This window comes from Citrus sinensis, chromosome 7 (genome assembly GCF_022201045.2).
Source record: "Citrus sinensis cultivar Valencia sweet orange chromosome 7, DVS_A1.0, whole genome shotgun sequence".
In the NCBI taxonomy this organism is placed as follows: Eukaryota; Viridiplantae; Streptophyta; class Magnoliopsida; order Sapindales; family Rutaceae; genus Citrus; species Citrus sinensis.
This window is the reverse complement of record NC_068562.1, coordinates 14,875,297-14,896,302: the sequence shown is the minus strand read 5'-3', so window position 1 is coordinate 14,896,302 and position 21,006 is coordinate 14,875,297. Positions and strand designations below refer to the sequence as shown.

The 21,006-nt window shown below is 31.5% G+C and overlaps 1 protein-coding gene across 2 annotated transcripts; it reads left to right on the top strand.

Moving 5' to 3' along the window:
• The first annotated feature begins 6,438 nt into the window (after positions 1 to 6,438).
• On the top strand, positions 6,439 to 14,039 carry LOC102615690 (metal transporter Nramp6). 2 transcript variants are annotated; one of them, XM_052444236.1, is made up of 15 exons: positions 6,439 to 6,608; positions 6,992 to 7,123; positions 7,783 to 7,870; positions 8,803 to 8,881; positions 8,983 to 9,023; positions 9,252 to 9,330; positions 9,427 to 9,531; positions 10,031 to 10,140; positions 10,283 to 10,464; positions 10,548 to 10,617; positions 11,149 to 11,322; positions 11,407 to 11,511; positions 12,021 to 12,152; positions 12,986 to 13,081; positions 13,464 to 14,039. In XM_052444236.1, the coding sequence occupies exons 2-15, from the start codon at positions 7,074 to 7,076 to the stop codon at positions 13,803 to 13,805; spliced, it is 1,653 nt and encodes a 550-aa protein (XP_052300196.1). In that variant the 5' UTR covers positions 6,439 to 6,608; positions 6,992 to 7,073; the 3' UTR covers positions 13,806 to 14,039. The 2 variants fall into 2 exon arrangements, with proteins under 2 accessions (XP_052300196.1, XP_006493353.2); XM_006493290.3 differs by lacking the exon at positions 7,783 to 7,870 and having other exon boundaries at positions 6,443 to 6,608.
• The last annotated feature ends 6,967 nt before the right edge of the window (positions 14,040 to 21,006 follow it).

Here is a 21,006-nt window from a genome sequence, read left to right as displayed (position 1 = left end):
ACAATTATAACAAACAAAAGAAAAGCAAGAACATGATGCTTAGAAGGAAAAGACATTGGGTTTCAATGGTTGTGAAGCTTCAATCAATCCAAACTTGCCACATGCTAGTGCAAATTCAAGGGATATATATATACTATTAGGCAGCTTTTGAAAGAATCTTGAACAGAGCTCATCGCTTGGTTAATGGTGCAAGAATTTGAACCATCAAATCTTGAATTGTTTTCCATGTACATGCCATGATGCCAATTGCCCAGCCATTAATTTCTAAAGAAAGTAGAGATCACTTTCATTATTCCATTTATGAACATGAACTAATGGCCCAAAATTCATTCTCATGTCAAAAGTATGCTATCAAGAAGCATGATTCTATCAGGCACTTTTGATCTTATATAAAATAATAGATAAAAACAATATATATGCTCTATATATTCTATTGCATTTTGAAGGGAGAACTTGGGGAGCAATAGCATATTATATATATATTCCGAAAATAAAGCTAAATAATGATGTGAAATTGATGTACACTTGAAAAGATCATTAGCTCTAAGACCCTACTTAAACTTCAATCTACAGGAAAGGGATTTGAATGTGAATATATTCTCTTGCAAATTGTTGCTACATTATGATATTATTATCTTACTGTTGGCTCTATTGTTAATTTAATTATGTTGTATATAATAATGTTCTTAAAGTTGTTAACTTTTTCTTCGTTGATTACGGGAAACCTTTCCGTAAAGTTCAACAAGGAATACTGTTTTGTTGGCAACAATTGGATGTACAAAGCCAAAAAAAAACAGTTGGCTTATATAATTATTCTGTCTTGATGTCTGATTCTTTTCACCCAAAAGATGAGAGTGTTGTTTTATTAGGAAACTCGAATAATTAATGGGCAGAAGCCACTAATGTAGATAGTTAATCATACCAATACTTTAATATTTTTGTATAATATTTGAGCAAATAAATGTTCTCGTCAAGAGTTTGCATTTTTGTGGACTTTGATGTTGTGCCAATGGCAGTGCAAGCCAAGTTATATGTCAAACTAACATTGCAACAAACAAGTCTATTACCAACTGAGATACTCTCCAAGATAAGAAGCATAAAAAAAATTGTTATTCTTTATTTGATTACTCAAGTTCGAATTCTCAAGCTTAAACCTAATTCATTCAGATTAGTTTAGGTTGGTTTATAATTTTGGTTTGCTTTGGACTTTTTGTTGTTAGATTGACTAGTTTAGTTTTTGAAATTTCAAGTGTTGGGCCTAAATGCTAACTTAATTGTAGAGTCAGATTATGAGCACTCCTTTGAAATACCTTTCAAAACAACTTCAGGTACTTGATGACTTTAACATTTATTAAATAACATGAAAGTACAAAAATATATCTAATTAAACCCACAATTGAAACACAAACAGTTTCTTATCCTTAAAATTTAAAAATCTATACACCCACAAACATGCGGATTTTTTTTGTTTAATTTTATCTTCTTTTACTTGACAAGTTTTGATACTCATGTATCATCATCAATATTATTTTATTTTTTAAACCATAATTAACATTAAAAAATTTAAATTGAGAAGTAGTAATCATGCAAGAGGAAGATGATCATAAAAAAGTTAAGATCCCCCCCCCCCCCTCTCTCTTGAATGGTAACTTCAATAAGATCAAAAGAAATTTCACAAGTAAAGGCTGGAGAAATGTCCTCAAACCAAAGCAAAAGCTAGTGGTAAGGAAAAGCATGTTGGCGCCTTTTTCATCTGTTGTTTTCTATGTATGATGCCAAAAAAAATAATAATAAATAAATACCAAATAGCTCCACCATTCTCACCAAACCTCAAGTTTTCTCAAAATTAAAATTTGTTTTTTACTTGCAAATCTAGAACATCAATCTAGATATTGATTTACATAGTTTAGTTTGTTATATAATCATCGAGTAGTGGCTAGATAGAGAGAAAGAGAGATTAGGACAAACTATAGAGGGAGAACAAAGTGATGAAGAGAAAGAAAGGGTAGTATTTGAGGTGGGTTTATTCAAGAAGAAATCTGGGATTTTTTTGGAATTAAAGGAGTTTCATTAGAAACTTTATAATCTCTATACAAATTTGATGGGATAAATAAAGAAAAGGGGTTTTAATGTTAGAATCAATTGAGTGTAGTAACGAGAGCTTAATAAAGTGGGCTGAATGACCTTTTTATTGAAACTCAAGTTGGCTTTTAATAGCCATTTTCAACTCTAACAGAAAGCATACAAATAGGACACGTTAGCCATAACTTAGCTACGTGTTTAACAAAGGAATAAGTCAAATAACAACATCCCCCAAAACTATGATTTAGTGAAACAGAAAACAAATTAAGGTTGCATTTGTTTTTTATTTGAAATCTGAATAGGTCTGAATTTAGCTAAAATCTGAATAGATCTGAATGAAAATATCTGAATGACATGTTTGTTTTTTCTTTTTCAACACCTGAAGAGAAAAATTTAAAAGCTAGTAATTTGACATAAATATCATTTTAAGTGGCGCATATATTTATTTTTTACAATTTTTAATTTTCACAGGTTGATTAGTTTGGTAACATTAAAAAAAATACTACCATTGTTGATCTTAATTTATTTTTTAATGAAAGATGTAATTATAACATCAAATTTTATCATAAAGTCAACACTGTTATTTTATTTTTGATTCATCACAATTGACATAATTTGATTTGTTCAATATTTCAATTTAGTTAATGTTATCATGTGACTAAAAATTTAAAGCAATTGAAAAAATAACTTCAAGAATAATACAAAAATATAAGATTTGTACATAATATTAGAAATACATGAATTGTTAAGGATATTTTTGAGATTTGAAATTAAAATTTTCCATCTAGACTTCAAACTTCATATAAAAGTAGACTTTTTCTACTTTTTCTATTCAGATAAAATTATCTGACAATAAGTGATAAGTTAAAAAAATAAACAACCTAAAGTAAACAAATGTATGAAAAAAAGTTAAATTCAGACTTCAGACTAAAAAATAAATAACACCTAAGTAAAACCCAAACAACGACTCTTTCATTTAAGAGGTATTTAAAGGGGTGCCAATAGTCTAACTCTTAATTGTAACATATTTCAAAGTCCACCTGTTATAACCCCCATCCATTTATGAATATACATTACAAGAGTATATTCTCCTTTTTTTTAATTTTTAATATTAAAATGTTTGTAAACTAATCAAAACCAAATTGATTTTGTAGCACAAATTGAACATAATTTAATTGGAACCAAACTGAAAAAACAAGCGATTTCATATCTTAAAATCAAATGGTTTTCATATTGAAAATTAGACTGAAGAGAAATTTTAATTTGATTCATATGGTTTGAGGGAATCATAATTATATGCCGGCCCAAACTAAAAGGGATACTAAGATGGAGGCTAAAAAATCAATTCAATCACCCTATCTTAAAAAAAAAATTACACAAATTACTCAAATTCAAATAAATCTTTTTTTTTTAAGAAATCTTTAATATGACACACACCCGGTGCCCAAGCCCATTCAAATTGATATCTTGGTCAAATCAGTACTGTTTACTTGACCACTTGGGACCATTTTAACACAAATGAATAAAATATAATCTTTTAGCGAAAACCAAAAAAAAAAAACAAATTGGGGGATCCTAATGTTATTATACCGTGCTCTTTTAAGATGGATTGTCAATGTCAGGGTACACTGCTCATGCAGCGTGCGTGTATCAACATCAGGTGATGTGATGAAAGGATAATTTTTAAAAACCTCCCCTGAGTTTTGGGCTTGTTGTAAGTAGATGGCGAGAATCCGTTTATTTATAAAAAATTCCCTACGTTTTTGCTCCGTTTGGTTGCCGTTTGGGTTGTTGTGGGCATTGTTGACATTTCGCAATAAAACAAATCTTTTGCAACTTTCGTTGCCTTGAGAATAGTAGCTAGTCATTTCAATTACTGATGTTCTGACACAAAGTTTAGTGATGTTTAATATTAATGGAAGGAATAATAAGAGCCAAGCTATTTGACACCGGACACTTGATTAATGTAAGAAATTCTATTCAAAACTTAACAGTCTATACTTAACTGATCATAGCTTACTGTAGATAGCTCCAAATTTAGATTAGTAAAATGCATTGGAAAGCTAACATAAATATCTTTCCAATGCTATATGGCTCGAAAATTAATTCGATCTCATGCAGTACAATTTAATTCCCAAAGATGCCCCTTCTGCACAGAAATTATGCTCACTTGATTAATGTAAGAAATTCTACTCAAAACTGAACAGTCTACACTTAACTGATCATAACTTACTGTAGATAGCTCCAAATTTAGATTAGTAAAATTCATTGGAAAGCTAACAGAAATATCTTTCCAATGATGTATGGCTCGAAAATTAATTCGATCTCATGCAGTACAGTTTAATCCACTGTCTTTATGTAATCATGCCAAATACAAGTAGCTTGGTGGTGCTTGCTGGGTTATCAATTGTAAAAATGGAAAAAATGAATGTATTTCTTGCCTGTTGTGTGAAGGTTGTATAGAGTGGCCAGAACTAATACTGCTGCTATTGTACTAGTGCTGGATGGTTTCATTTGAAAAAAAAAATTATTAAATCTAGCTTTTGCAAGTGTGTTATATGTGATGATGATGAGAAATACTATGTTATTTGTGATGATGATGAGAAATGTTGTGAAGAATGACAACATTTAGAGTATAAGGGAAGAAGAATGACATGTTGAGAAGCATAAATTGTTTTTGTGTGCTGTGCATAAGGCTTTAAATTGCGTTACAATCTTATAAATAGCAAGAGACTTGCAATATGATTGTTGGTTTGTAACAGTCATATTGCAACACCTTCTTTATTTTTTTTCAAGTTTTTAATTTTATCTTTCTTGTAGGAACTTTAAGGAAATATCAATAATTTAAAAAGGGTAAAATAGTCATAATCTTTACCTATGATATTGTAAATTTTTAAAATTGACAGGGATACAATTGTTAAAAAATAAGGTTTGTGCTTTTCGCACCAATAATTTTAGTTTTTTCTTAGTTATGTCAGTTTACAAACTGTTGTTAAGGGTAATATTATCTTTGCACAGTCAATTAACGGTCAATTTAAAAATTAACTGATAGTAGAAGATTTTTTATAAATAAATAAATTCTCACCATCTACTTGCAATGGAGAATATTCCTCCATTGTGTACCCCAGTGAAGTCGCAGTGTAACGCAGGAATCCTGATCCCACCCAATGTCACAGTATTAACCCACCCATCAAATCAACAAAGCTCTGATTGTCAGAAAAATAAAATTAAAACTGTATATCATCTCAGCCGTTGATTGATCAGCAATGATCAACTTGATCAGTCCCCTCTTACAAAATCTAAACCACTCAATCCAAGTACAAAATGTGGGACCTACTCCGAGAAATCCATAAGTCAAAGGCTTCTCTGTAGTTGGTCATGGAATCAGTGGAAACCCCGGACTGGAAGATCGGATCACGTAAAGTTGTCATCTTGTGTGACTTTGTCGTTTCTCCAACTCTGACGAATGAACTTTGTCGTTCTCGCGAACCCCGGGTCCCACGACTTGCTTGGGTGACGTGGCAGCGTGCCAGGTCCCAAGTCCTGTTATTCCGTTTGACCAATTGCCTGAAACTCACAGTACACCGCACGTTGGCGGCTACTATGAGCTTAAATCGCCAGCATCAGTCGTAGGTTTCTTCACGACATCCCAGGCGTTGAAATTTGATTCATGTTAGCTGTAACTGTAAGCCCGAAAATCTCTCAAATAGTAGATGGATATCCCTTTTTTTTTTTTTTTTAGGATTTTAGGAGGATCAAATATTTTATCTAAAATTTTGGCACCCAACATAATCGTTGCATAGTGAATAAAATTAATATTATTTGAATTTTCAACATATATTGTTGATTGAAAATTCATGTTAAATTTTTAAATTAAAAAAGCCTCACTTATTTTAGAAACAACGATTAAATAATAACTTATGTGGCATGAATGAATTAATTTCAATTATAAACAGCATATTAACACATAAGTTTAGTAACAAAAATATGTATAATAATTTTATTTATTTTTATTTTATTTAAAAATAACTAAAGCTACGAGTTTTAAGTTTCACGTGTTGCATAATTCTTGCTAGCTATATTAATTTTTATTTTTTTAAAAAAAAAAACATTTATTGTTAGCATAACAGAACGCCTTTCTTTATACAAAAGTGATCATGTTAATTATCATGAACCCCTGTACACACCCAGAAAAACACTCTCCACGCCAGCTCATCCAGCGAGCGAACGAACGAACCAACCCAAGCGACGACTTTGTTTATTTTTTTTTAGGGGAAAACGAATGATGCACGCGTGGCGTGTGACGATTGGATAGACTGACGCAAGTGACTGAATTTAGAGCGTGCCCTCAAATGGACAATTACAAAAAAGGACATTTTTAATAGACACGCAAACGCAGCACTGTCATCGCTTTTCTGTTCTTTCCTGTTATTATATAAACACTACGAGGCTGAGCTGCTTTTACATGTCAAGGCCGCTTCTTTGAGGCACCCCCTTACTATTTTCTGTTTGTTTCTCGAGAAAATGTACGTGGGTTATTCCAATTCCATTGTTTTAGTCTTTTTGTATCATATCTCTGCAGGAAATGTAATCTTTTGTCGCACTTTCAAATGGGTTACTCCCTTTCTGTTTGCTTGTTGAGAAAAAAAGCGGAAAATTTTTGAAATTTAATTCTTATATCTTAGTGCATTTTTTGTTTGTTTGTTTTTGGTTTTGTTATTTTTGAATTGGGTTTTGTCGTTTTCTTGAATTGTAAAATTTTCTTTCATTTTCCTTCAGTCTCCCGGCAGCCACAACATGAGTTTATATTATATTAATCTCTTGATTTGTCTTTAATTTCTTTATGTGCCATTGTCATTCTTTTTTCAAATGCTTAGCTGGTAACTGAAACCTTGTCTTCTATCATCAGAATTGAAGGGTGGCTATGGCGGCTTCAGCCACTGGGCAGCCCCAGTTCATTGCTAGCACTGGCGGTAACCGGAGCTTCTCAAATGCACCACTCATTAAGAACGAAGATGCTGACCAAATTGTTGTGCCCGATGTGAGTTTGCTTATTTCTTGTATATTCAAACTTAATAAAGATCATCTTTATTGGACTTGAGTTATTTGATGTCAATTTTGGAAGATTTCATAGCAAACAATGATTAAAATTTAGAGGTATAAAGACCCAATTAGTGTGTTAAGCCAAACCTTCCTTTACTCTTCTCTATTTATTCCTTTGGCGGCGGCGGCGGGGGCCGCTGTGGAGTGGTTAGACAGTGAGTATGAAAGAAGTTTATAAAAGAGAAAACTTGTATGGGGTGCTTTCAATTAATTGGTTGCTTGTCGGGTTGTATTACTTGGGGAGGCTGTAACGCGACAATGAATAACTCCATGTTATGACTAAATTTCAATGTGCTCTTTTTCTAATAATTAAGCCTTGGTTACCATCAGCAATATTGACTTTAAACCTAATACTACAGATAAGGTGATATCTGCATGAGACCTTTCTGAATATTCAAATATGCATCCAAGAATTGTATCCGCATATAACTGTTTTGCTGATAAATATATGGATATACCATTGACTTTTACAGGAACTGTGAGTTTTTTATTGTAGAGGATATGATATAGCTAGATGCCTACTAAGCCTTCCAAATTTGATAGGCTTGTGGATGTTATGAAACTCTCAAACTATTTGTGGTCCCTTGATCATTACAGATTGTCCAGGAAAAAGAGAGAGAGAGAAAAAAGGTGGTCATTGCTGCTATGGGGATGCAAAGTTTTTAAATTGCCACAAATTCATAGAGTTAAGTGACTTGTTGAGAAATGTCTATAAATATACTGATTCAGTGGAAATTTATCTACGGGCATATATAATGAAAATAACTGATAAAATCTGTCTGATTGTGGGAATTTTATTTGTTTATCATCAAGAAGAGTTGAGCACAGTAAAGTTTGCAGCCATTGAATTTTTTATACAAGCCAATATTAGGATGATGAAATAGGATAAAGAAAGCCTATTTGGGCAAAATAGATGGCTCCTAGATATAGGTGGCATAGGTTGAGGTCTGTTTTATATTTTTCTAATCTTGATACATTCCTAAGATAGTTGACAATACTATAATAGAAAGAATATGGTAATATAGATAGTTTGTAGAGGAAACCAAGCTTCTTAGACTTTCAGCTGATTCAAATAATTGTTTCAAGTAAAAAAGCTAAATTCTGTCTTTGTGACATGAATGCTTTCAATCAGTTATGTGTCATTCAGGATACATAATTTCGAAAATGAAAACAATTGGCCGTTTATTAGAAGCCAGATCACATGCATCTTATATGATGCCTTGCCATGTCATATTATGGTGCCTTACTGCCTTCACACACATTGTCTAGTAGTTATTATGGACCTTTATCTAGCTTGTTGAAGACAGGGAAAAATAAGTACAGTACGGAGTTGAGATTTTAAATGATTCAGTCGAAAAGTGAAGGTGGATTGTGTATGTAGGAGTTTGCTTGACCTATTCGTGAATATTGTTGTTGACTTCTGGTGAGTAACATTCTCAGTATTTTCCTGTTCTTAAGTTTATGCTGTTTGCAAGATTAAGTAGGAATCCTCTTTAAGATTACATTAAAGCTATCATTATAAAAGTCTAATTTGTACTGGCACTGTCTTTGTAATAGAATTGAGTTTTCATATGATGAATATCTTGATATCTGATCATTTATGCTGCATTCATGCAGAAGACAAGCTGGAAAAACTTATTTGCTTACATAGGCCCTGGATTCCTTGTTTCCATAGCATATATAGATCCTGGAAATTGTAAGATCAGTTATTCTTATATCCTTTTGGGAAATCACAAATCCCAACTTACAGAGTTTCTAATCGCTGTTATCCTCTGTATACTTTTGGATAACATACAGTTGAAACGGATCTGCAGTCAGGAGCACAGTACAAGTACGAGGTGTGTATGTTATACTTATGGCTAGAAGTCAATGTCTTGCCTTAGCCATTCTCAGCTTAATTATTGCTAGCTTTTTGATTTTTGAAGGTTCCATATTTGTGTAATGCTCTCACAGAAGATAGTAGGGGTGTCTCTCTTTGACATATATAATGTGCACATGAAAACTTGTTTATTTTTGTTTCTTTTCAATCATCATGTGCTCTTGAGGGACTCTGTTTTCTGTTGCAGTTACTCTGGATCATTTTAGTGGCTTCATGTGCGGCTCTTATAATTCAGTCTCTAGCAGCCAATCTCGGGGTTGTCACGGGTATGTGATCTGTATACCAGCTACATTGGTTAGAAATCTTCTTTCAATATGATCAGTGATGCATCAGTTTATACAAATTCCATTTCTTGCTTGCAGGAAAGCATTTGGCAGAGCACTGTAGAAATGAATACCCTAAGGTGCCGAACTTCATATTATGGGTTCTTGCTGAAATTGCTATAGTCGCGTGTGACATACCAGAAGGTACATTATAGTGTATCTCCTTTCTAGCAGTCAAATGATTTGAATGCTTTCATTTCTATTGTAAGGAAATATCTGCAAAACACCACTGAAGCACATTCAGTTAACATTGTTTTTTCAAAAAGTCTTAACAGTATGTTCAACATGAATGAGTCCAGCAAAGAATTAAGACTCTGTTTCAATAGGAAAGCAAAGAGAAGACAGAACCTCTTTAGCAGCTTATTTAGCCAAATTATCATACCAGTGTAGAACTTGATCATAATGGTGCAGATACAATCTCAGAAGATAACTGAATTCAAAACAAACTGAATTCCTTTCTTCTTGTGATATAAAGTTAGTCTGTGGCTATGGATTTTAGGGTTTTAATCTCTGCCTTCAATTCTGTTTGTTTATGAAGCTATCAAAAGAATCAGAGGCTTCCTCTCTTTGCAGCATTTCTAGATCAATTTTTACTGATACTCGCAGTTCAACTTTTTCTGACTTATTGTTCTTCTATTTCCAGTGATCGGAACAGCCTTCGCATTGAATATGCTCTTCAAAATTCCAGTGTGGATCGGTGTTCTTCTAACTGGGTTCAGTACTTTGATTCTTCTGGCATTGCAGCAATATGGGGTATCTTGATTCATTTCCCATATGCTATTCATCTTGGGCGGCTATAAATTAATGTTTTATTATCAGCTATCAAAGTGAAATTACTTTATTACCTTTTGAAGTAATTTGAAAAACCTTAATTTTTTGTGTCCTTGTTTTGCAGGTTAGGAAGCTTGAATTTTTGATTGCTTTTCTTGTATTTACCATGGCCGGATGCTTTTTTGCGGAGCTTGGCTATGCAAAGCCTGAAGCAAAAGAAGTTCTGCATGGACTTTTTGTTCCTCAACTTAAAGGAAATGGTGCTACTGGTCTCGCAATTTCACTTCTTGGTGCTATGGTTATGCCGTAGGTTTTTTATGTTCTTCCTACTTTGTATTGGTTCCCCTGTTTGGAGTTTGTCATCTTTGTTTCCATTTGTATCTTTTCAGACACAATCTCTTTCTCCACTCAGCATTGGTGCTTTCTAGGAAAATCCCAAGATCTGTTAGGAGCATCAAGGTGAAGTTTCGTTTACTCTAGACTATTTTAAATATGTTTTTCTAGTGTATTGACCTGTTGCATGTACAATGCAGTCCATATGCAAGGTATGTTATGACTGAGAGTTTACCTTCGGGGCCAATCTAGTTAAACAGAAATTATATTACTATGCAACATTGCAGAAGGTTTTCTTCCTCAGCAGGCCTGTGTGGATGATAGGGTTAACACCTTATCTCGTTCTCAAATTGATTGTTCCATATTCCTCTTGCTTATTGTGGGCAATGGTCTTATGGGACATATTGAGTTTATTTTCCTTTATGGAAGGGTATATAATTTAATCTCTGATCACCATACGGTTTTAATCATTAAACTAGTTGAATGGATAAACCATGTTGATAAATCAGATGACTGAATTCTGATAGTCTTGACAGCCTAGTTGAAGAAAGTTAAATTTATGTAGAATAACTCCCGACTGTAAAAAGTAATCACATATGGCTGCAATGTTCATGAAATGCACTGATGACTGGTGTCTGAATCAATTCTTGTTCACAGGAAGCTTGCAGATTTTATATGATTGAAAGTGGCTTTGCTTTAGCAGTGGCTTTTCTCATTAATGTGTCAGTTATTTCTGTAAGTGGTGCGGTTTGCAGTTCCTCAAACTTAAATCCGGAAGATCAAGCTAGCTGCAAGGACTTGGACTTAAATAAAGCCTCCTTTTTACTTAGAGTATGTGAACGAGCTACATTTCTCCGGTATTTCATCCTGTTGATCGTTTTATTCATGATAGCAATTTCTATTTATTGTTTACAGAATGTCTTAGGTAGTTGGAGTTCAAAACTTTTTGCAATTGCTTTGTTGGCATCAGGTCAGAGTTCTACTATAACTGGAACTTATGCAGGACAATATGTTATGCAGGTATTGGCTAATAATTCAGGTTCTGTACCCATAAAGTATTCTTGCCTTTCCAATGAAAATATGCAATCATCATTGAGACCATCTTTTGGAGTTGAATAATCTTTAAGTCAATATGATTTTGTTAATATAGTCAGCCTTAATTATATTACTTGAAATGAATAATCATCCAATAATATTACTTGAATCACATGGCAAGACATTCTTTTTTAGGCAACATTTAGGGAGATTCTTTACATTCCTTTTTAGGCAACTTTCTAGGGCAATTCTTTTCTGTGATGTACCGGATTTTATTGGAGAGTTGAGATGTTTTACCATTCTGCTAAGTATTAATATTCAATCAAAACAGGTAGATCATAGATGTTTCTCAGAAGATACTAACAGAGGTTATAAAAATGATGGTTTTATGCCTCACATAAACTTTAGGTTAGCTTGTTAAAATGCATGCATATTGCTTTAAATTGGACGCCCTAACACATCTGTTTTCCTGTTTCCCTTTGCTTGTTTTCCAGGGCTTTCTTGACTTACGATTGAAGCCATGGCTTCGGAACTTTCTAACTCGATGCTTGGCAATAGTGCCTAGTCTAATTGTTGCACTGATTGGTGGTTCTGCTGGCGCAGGACAACTCATTATTATTGCATCGGTAATTGATATAGTACAAAACAACTGAGCTTATTTAAACTGAAAACATGCCATATTAGAAGAAAAAAGCTATTGTCAGCAAATCTTCTTATCAAATATAATCGTAAAACATCATAATACCGAATGCATTGTGAATCTAAACCATCATGAATGATGGAAACAAATAAATGTTTAATACTAAGAGTGCTTAAGTTTGTCTTGAGTGGGTAGCAAAAAATAAATCATGCCTACAAGTGAATGATGTAATATAATGTCTATATTCACGCTTTAATGTCAACTCTTTGCCATAGGTGCATCAGTCTAATATTACGATGCTTGTATGTGCCTACATTCTATATAGCTTTTCCATGATATTTAGAATAAGCCATTTAGGAGAATAGCAACTTCATTGATCATCTTACAAATATTCAGATACCATCTCATTTGACTATATTTTCTCAAATTAGTAGTCCTTGCTGATTCAACTATTTTTAGAATGAAATGTTCTGTAAATGACATTGGACCAATCCGGTTTCAATCGGACATTTTATTACCTAGTCTTTCAAATTGTTAAACAGTTACTATGCCATTCTGGCAGAGCCCATTGAAGATATCTATCAATGGTGTCTCAGATTTGTTAAAAAGACTCTGGATGACCTCGTGTCAAGGTTCTTAGCCCCATCTCATAATTGCATTTAAGATGTCTCCACCTCTGAGATTTACTGCTAGCTAATTTTTGTTTCATTCCACTGCCTGAAAGAGGGAGCAAAAGAAAAACGGCATTAAATTTTAAAGGAAACTCATGTACGCGAGTCTTTTAATTTTTAGCAAACTTATCTTTGATGCTTTGGGCAGATGATTCTTTCATTTGAGCTCCCTTTTGCTCTTGTGCCACTTCTCAAGTTTACCAGCAGCAAGGTGAAGATGGGGATGCATGCCAACTCAATTGCGGTAAAAGCTTAATTTTGATTTTTGTCATATTGTTGTTTTGTGGTTTTCCATTCAACCCAAGAAACTTTACTTATCTCTTCTGAAATTTGCATGACTAAAACTATTTATGGCATATTGATAACAAGAAATATGTGATTGAGAATTTTACAGACACTTCAGAAGGTTTTGCTACCTGTTGGATTGGCCTCATGCACTTGCATTATTAACTAATCGTAAACATCACTGAAAACATTAATTGTGACTTTTCAGTTCTCAGGCAAGACCATGCTGTGAAATAGAGCAGTTACTGTAGAGTCTAGAATGTGTATGTGCCTCTGTGCGTGTATTTTGCATTCATCATTTGTAGTCTGATTTTTCTGTTTTGATATTTATCTTTTCACAGATTACAGCTATTACATGGATCATCGGTTCCCTGATAATGATAATAAATGTATACTATCTCGCGACAAGCTTCATCAAGTTCCTTTTTCATGGCAATTTAAAACTCGTGGAAGTTGTTTTCTTGGGAATATTTGGGTTTTCGGCAATGGCAGTATATTTGGCTGGAGTGGCTTACTTGGTCTTGCGAAAAAATAAGGAAGCTTCACACCTTTTGGCACTAACAACACATGAAAACCAACATTCAACTAACGAGTCTGGCAATGCATCCCTTTACAGTCTCCCTAGAGAAGACATAGCAAGCATGCAGCTTCCTTCGAGGAGTGGAACAGTAGACATAGACTAGTGGACTACAGGTAAGTGAATTTAGGAACGCAAAGGTAGGGTGGAAGTATATTAGAATAAAACTGATAACCACAGTTCCCCCACATCCCTCCCCTTCTTTTTCGGTTTGCACCTCTCTTTTTGTCATGATGTTAGCTTCCAGCTTCTCATGCATTATGTTCTCAGTGTACAGTTGGGCTCTGCTGGGCTTATAGCTTAGCTTGAAGTATAATAAAGAGCAGGATCTTTAGTTGCATTTGTTAGAATTAATATTTCTGTTGCAAATACATAAATCCTTTTATGTGGCCATATTAACTAGAATTATACAACCTGGTAATTTGGAAGCACTTGTACGATTGATAGCTACACAATTAAAAGATTTTTGTTATTAGCAGTTCAAGGTGTAGAAGATCAGTTAATAAAAGGTTCTCTACTTCATTTGAACATTTGTAGCAAAAGGGACATTAGTACTTGCTCGGATTCTGCCATGGGAAATCTAATTCATCTTAGCATACGGGGGTAAAATCGTACGTTACTTGTCAAACTTAGAATTGAAAGAGTTTTTGGTGCAATAATGCTAGGCTTAATTAGTTTGGATATTTGTCGGTATAATTAGTGGCATGCCCGGTATTAATTGGGCCAATTTGATAATTCTGTATCTTTGGAAAAATAATTAGCTTGAAGAGGATCAATTAAGAGTTTGGTTGTTTCTTAAAGTGTTATAAATTTCAAAAGCTATTATCTGTGTTTAATTAATTTAATTATTAAACTACTACGAACATAAATAATTAAAAAATGGACATAATATATTAATATTAAGAGTTGGACTATTGGCACCCCTCCAAAATCTTTTTAGAACCAGCTTTTCAAATATATTAAATTTAATGTCAAAAGTACCCTTCTTTCTAAATAAACACAATTTATTTATGAATCCTTAAATTTTCTTGCTCCTAAAATTTTTTTGGTCTTATTACTTTAGCCTCCACACAAACAATTTCTATGGGTGATAAACTTAATATAAATCAATGAATTAAATTGAATATCTTTAAGCTTATGGTGAAAAAAGTCATAAGATGAGCATAAAACAAAAATCATATAATTTGTCAGATTGGGTTTTGTTATTAGTCAATAAATTGTGTTAGTTATTGAAGTAAAAAGATACATAGATTTTTTTTTTATATAAAGAAAGTAAACCTTTCATTAATTCACATCAGTGAAAACTGAAAACATTTGATATTTGTTGGTAGAGAGTCCAGCCATACAACAAGACTATTGTGTCCTAAAGATAATTTAGCTAAAGAGTGGGTATAAGCAATACAGAATTTAAAGATGCACTAACATTTTATATGTTGAAAATCCTTGTTGTTACTTTGGATTTATGAAAATATCCATAATATTTCTAATTTGCTACCCTGCTTGTTGTTTACTAAGCTTGCAACATTTTGGCAATCAATTTCTATGGCTTTAAATTGAAACTCTATATTTCTGGCCGCCTGAAAACCCCGTTTTACGGCTTCAACTGCCAAATATTTAACATCTCCATCAACTTGAGTTTGTTGAATTGCTGCATCTATGATTTTATTATCTGAGTCCCTAACTACAACTCCCAAATCTGCTATATTCTCATTACATCTAAAGGCTGCATCTACCTGAGCCTTGACAACATGAGCAGGGAGGGGACTCTACTTTTGATGCATCTTAGATAGCTTCTTCTCTACAAAACTTTTGTCCAGATTTCTTAAGTCTCTTAAAGGCATCCATCAATTCTGCCTTTGCAACACTTTCCATAAAGTAGAAACTTTTCTTGTCAAAAATCCGCATCATAAAACACAAAACCAAGCAAAATAAAATGAACAACCCCAGATTTGTAAATTTGGTTAGAGAAACAATAACAAACCACCACAAATCTCTAGATCTGAGTGGAAGAACATACCACCACATATTTAAAAATCTGAGTGGAAGAACAAAACCACCACATATATGAGGATCTGAGTGGAGAAAATAAATAAAGAAAATAAAAAAGATGAAAAAAAGAAGGTTTTGTTGGAAAACCAACTCATAGAGCTGATTTTCCAGCGAAAGAAGAAGTTGAAATGTTTCAGGTTTCTGGATGTTGAGAGAGAAGAAGAGAGAGAAAGTAAAATATCAAAGTACTTGAATGCCTAATGTGCTTGTTTACTTTAACTAAAAGATACATAGAAGTTAGGGGAAAAAAGAAATGCCCTTGTGAGTTTGGAGAGAGAAAATACATGTGAGTCATGGTAAAGTATTTGTTGTTAAATGTAGTAGTAATAGAATAGAGGTTATAAGAGGATTTGGAGGGATGCCATTGTTCAAGTATTAATATTAGTTCATGCTTTTGACACCCGTTTGAAATTCTTATAAAACCCCACATTTGGAATCATAATTCTATTGCTTGAAGAGATTACATAAAAGGGTAAATATGAATTTAATTAAATTAAAATATTTTTACACTTACAATTATCATGAACTCTCCCATCTTTAAATGATATAATTAATTTTTTTAAATCAAAATAATTTTAAGGTAATAGATTATATAAAATGATAAGATTTTAATGAAAAAATTATGTTTAAACTTAACAGGATCAGCTACGCTGCAATGGGTACACCATACCCCTTTTTTGTCTTTTTTGACAGCACCCCTTAATCTCTTCTGCATTTACAATTTATTAAAGTAATTTCTTTTTCCCTTTCTTTAACCCCTCAACTCAACATTCTTCTAGATTTTTTTTTCCATTTTCAATTAAACCTGTAATCAAACAATTGCAATCAATAAGGGATGACATTCTCATTGAAGTTACTTCTTTGTTACTTTAAGATTCATTTGCTCTATATCACTTAAACAATAATGAATTAAACTTTTTATATAAAAAAATCACAAAGATATATTTTTATACCCACACTCTACTCATCATACAATGAAATTAAGGTGTAAGAGAGCCCATAGGTTTAATTAAATTCTATTAAAACCTTTTGTTGTTTTTTTATAATTTTTGTTAAAGGAACTTCACACTATAATTCATTTGAGCTTTGATGGGGACCCATAACCTAGCGCATTGACCTGTGTTAAAAATGTGTGTCCGGCCCAACGTATGGGCTCTCTTATTGCCATATTGACACGACCCAATTTTCACCTCTGCACCCCTCATGAGTGGGGAGTGATTTAGTTTTCATTTATGGTTTTTGAGCTTGGTTCAAAAAATTCCATACAAAGTTATGCTCATTTGCTCAAGATTTTTTTTTCATCTTAAATAAATATAAACGCAGAAATTCAAATACACGGACACAGTCATCATGTGTAAACACACTGATACAATAATCCTCATGACAATTTTAAATATACATAAATTTTCAAGAGTGAATGCATATGATTCAATATTTTGTGCTCCTTTAAACTTTGAATGGCCGACACTCTTTAATATTTGGTTACTTGAATTAATGTGAAACTTCTTCAATGAAGGTTCAACGTCGATGATGAGAGAAAAAAGATAATTTATAATTGTGAAATCACATCATTGTGAGATTTTCACAGTGGCAAATTACATCGGATCAAAGATATTTCGAGAATTAAAGTTTATTGAGGATGTATTTAGTTTGTCAATTGAGAAACTAAAATGATAATTTCTCATTCTCATCGAATTTATTTATTTTTAGAAATTAAGTTTTAAAATGAGAATGAGAACGGTGAGTTTTACTAAATTTAAGAATGAGGGATAAGAATTTCATTCTCAATGGAAATTTGAAAATAGAGATGAGATTGTAATTTTCAACTCATGCCTATATATGTATATATCTATCTTCTTCATTCAACAGTTTCATGACCACGAAATGTGAAAACTTTATGTCACAACAATAGACTTCTTGTTTCAAAACCAAAGCTGCCTTTTTGAATATATTGAACTGCTCCCACAAATTCACTTGTTTAAAACACTTTTTCTGATTGCGCCTAAGAAGTAAGAACACCCTTTTTTTTCTTTTTTCTTTTTTTTTTCCTTTTTCTAAAAACAAACAACGGCTAACCGGCCGACGCAAATCTTCAACAATCTTTTGATAGAGGGAGCATGAAATGCCATTGTCAACATAAACTCTTGAGGCCAATAAATAAAAAAAAAAAAAAATTCTGTAGTATATAATTTTTTACCTCGATATTGTATTATGAACTTGTCAAAATGTTTGAGAAAAGTTTGATAAAGACACGCCTTTGCCGACCATGAGCCAACTACCAAGAGAATGAAAATGATATTTTCTGGTCCATCATGAGACTTTGAGATGTAGTTTATCAATCATGGTTCACTTGATTCATTTAAAGCAGCTGCCAATTCTTTTGATTTTTTATTTTTTCAAAGTCAAAATCATAAGCTGCAAGAGGAAACAAATGTCCATAGTTTGTTGCGTTGTTGGTGAATTGATGTTCTCAAATCTCAATATTGAAGTTATTGGTTTGGACTTTTAAGGTCTTTTTTCTTTTTATAAAATAAAAATATAATCTTCTCAATATTATTATTTATGGGGATTATATTTTATTTGTTACTAAGGTTGCATTGTTGTAACTTTTAAATTATAATATTAAAGTATTTAATAAACATTAGTAACTGTAGTTTGAAAATTAAGTTGTTTTGATTCACATATTGTTTTGTCAAAATTATTATTTAAAAATCACACAATTAGTTTTTATTTTATAAATTTTTTTTTTACAGTACCTTAATATTAAATGGAACCTATATTTTTCGACTAGTCTCAATAGACTTCTATGATGTACTATAAATGTATATATTTTGAAATCAGTAGATCCTATATTATAACCATTCAAAAATGAGCAATCCTTTGAAAAAAAAAAAGCAATAAATGTGATAAATATTTTAAAGGAAAGGGATGCTACAAGGACAATTGTAAACATGTATTGCAGCTTTCAAATTTAGGAAAATGACACCTACACTCCCAAGATTTAATAAAATAGTGATATAAATTCCCAAGTTTTCATTAAGATTTAAGGGATCTTCAGACCTTCTTTTGACTATAATATCATTTGTAGATAGTAATTAAAAAAATTGACTTTAAAATTTTTTAATAATACAAATATTATTTAAATATTTTAATTTGTCTAGTGACTATTAATATTAGAATATTTTAAATATATTAAAATTTTTTAAAATGTAAATTATTATGCTTATTTTGATAATATATTTGTATTTATAAAAATTTTAAACAAATATTTGGGTCAAATAGATTTTAAAATTGATAAAATATATCTCATGTATTAATAATACTAAAATTATTTTATATGATATTAAAACTTATTTAATTTTTTATAGATTTATTTTAATATTATGTGCCTATTTATTATAATTTTTTTACTACAATATAAGATTGTAAAGTATTAATTTTTTAAAAAAATATTAAAATTATTTTTAATTTTATATATTATTATATTTATTTTAATATTTTATTCCTATTTATTTTAAAATATTTGAGTCTTTTTTTTAGTTAATAAAGACAAAGAGTATTATAGTAAAAAAAAAAAATTGATGTCTCTTATTAAAAATGTGAGGATTTACATAACTATTGTTTTTTTAATTTTAAGAACATAGGTATTATTTTCCCTTCAAATTTATGTTTTTATTACTTCTAGTTTAGCTAGATTGTCGATAAAAACAGTCTTCGGTTAATTAATGTTCAAGCTCGGGCTCTGGATGCTGCAGCTGCACAAATTTGAGCACCATGAATCAAAGAGTCTTACGCTTATATGAAATTATAGTATTGATTAAAAAATAATGTTAATTTTTCAGTTAGCATTATATAATTCAACCGGATGTAATTTTCTTTTTATCGTCGTTGTACCACTCTTAAGTTTTTTTTTTCTTTTTTAATCAATTTTCAAGGTTTATTTGACAAAGAAGCCAGGAATGCCTTTCTCCACTCTTATGGCCGGTAACGTAAAAAAATATAAACTATACCCACTATTATTTTTTTAATTCGATGTTGCATTATGAAGTTGGTCAAAATGTTTAACATTTTTTTGATACACACACATCTTGCCTACTCTGAATGAGGACATAATAATATTTTATCCTACATCCCGAGAATCACCATTGATTATATGTATATAATATATACTTAAAGTTTACGTTAGAGGTTATAATTTGAATATTGATAAATACCGTCCAACATATCTATTAGAATCTATCTCGTATCGTATCGCAGTTGAAATTTAATTTAAAAATCTGAAACAAAAAAAATGATTAAATAAACTCTCATAATTATGAAGAGACGAAACCTTAAAAATAAGGTGATGAGGTGCATGATAACTTAACTAAAAAGTTATTGGTATTAATTTTATAATTTTAAGTAATCAATAATTTAATTTTTTTTTTCTTGTTCATAAGTTCTACGAGAAAGAAATATTAAAAACATCTTCAATGGAAGGGATGCAACATATAAATAGACTGAAGCTACATTTAAACAATTGCCATTATTATTTGTTTCTTTTCTTATTTTTCGATGCTTCTTCTTTAATTCCCTTTGTACTCCTCTTAGGTCTCATTTAAAAAGTTACGGAGACTATCAGTTTTCGTTTATTGAAATTACTATATACCATATGTTATATATCCTCTAGAAAACACGTATTAGGTTATTGTAAATCTTAATAAATCAGAATGATTATGTGCATATATATTTATTGTGTAATAATTTGAACCCTTCAATTTATCTCATCATCCCCTACTTTTCAATTCACCCATTTATTTCCAAAATACCCTTATTAAAAAGTAGTAAAAAAATAAAAATAAAAACTTTTTTTTTCCTTTCTGTCTCTTCTATATTCTTTTTTTAATTTGTTTTTATATTACAGTCTCTTTCTGTTGTCTTTTTCGTTATTCTATAAGAAATTAAAATAAAATGAAAATGACTACAAACTTCAAATCTCTTGTGAAAACTTAAGTCCTATATTATATTTTCTTATAAATTTTCTTTTTTGACCCTAACTTAGTATATATAATATGCAGTCTTTGAAGCCGATAATGAAAAACTCGAGGGTTTGATCGAAAATTTGAAATTTTATTTGATAACGGACACGTTCAAAAACTTCACATAAAATCCTCAAAACCAGAATATACTTTCAAGTGCCAAGGTTAATTTGTTTCTTTTTTTCTTTTTTCTTTTTTTTAACCTTTTACAGAGGAATAATTGCATGAAGTAACATTCTT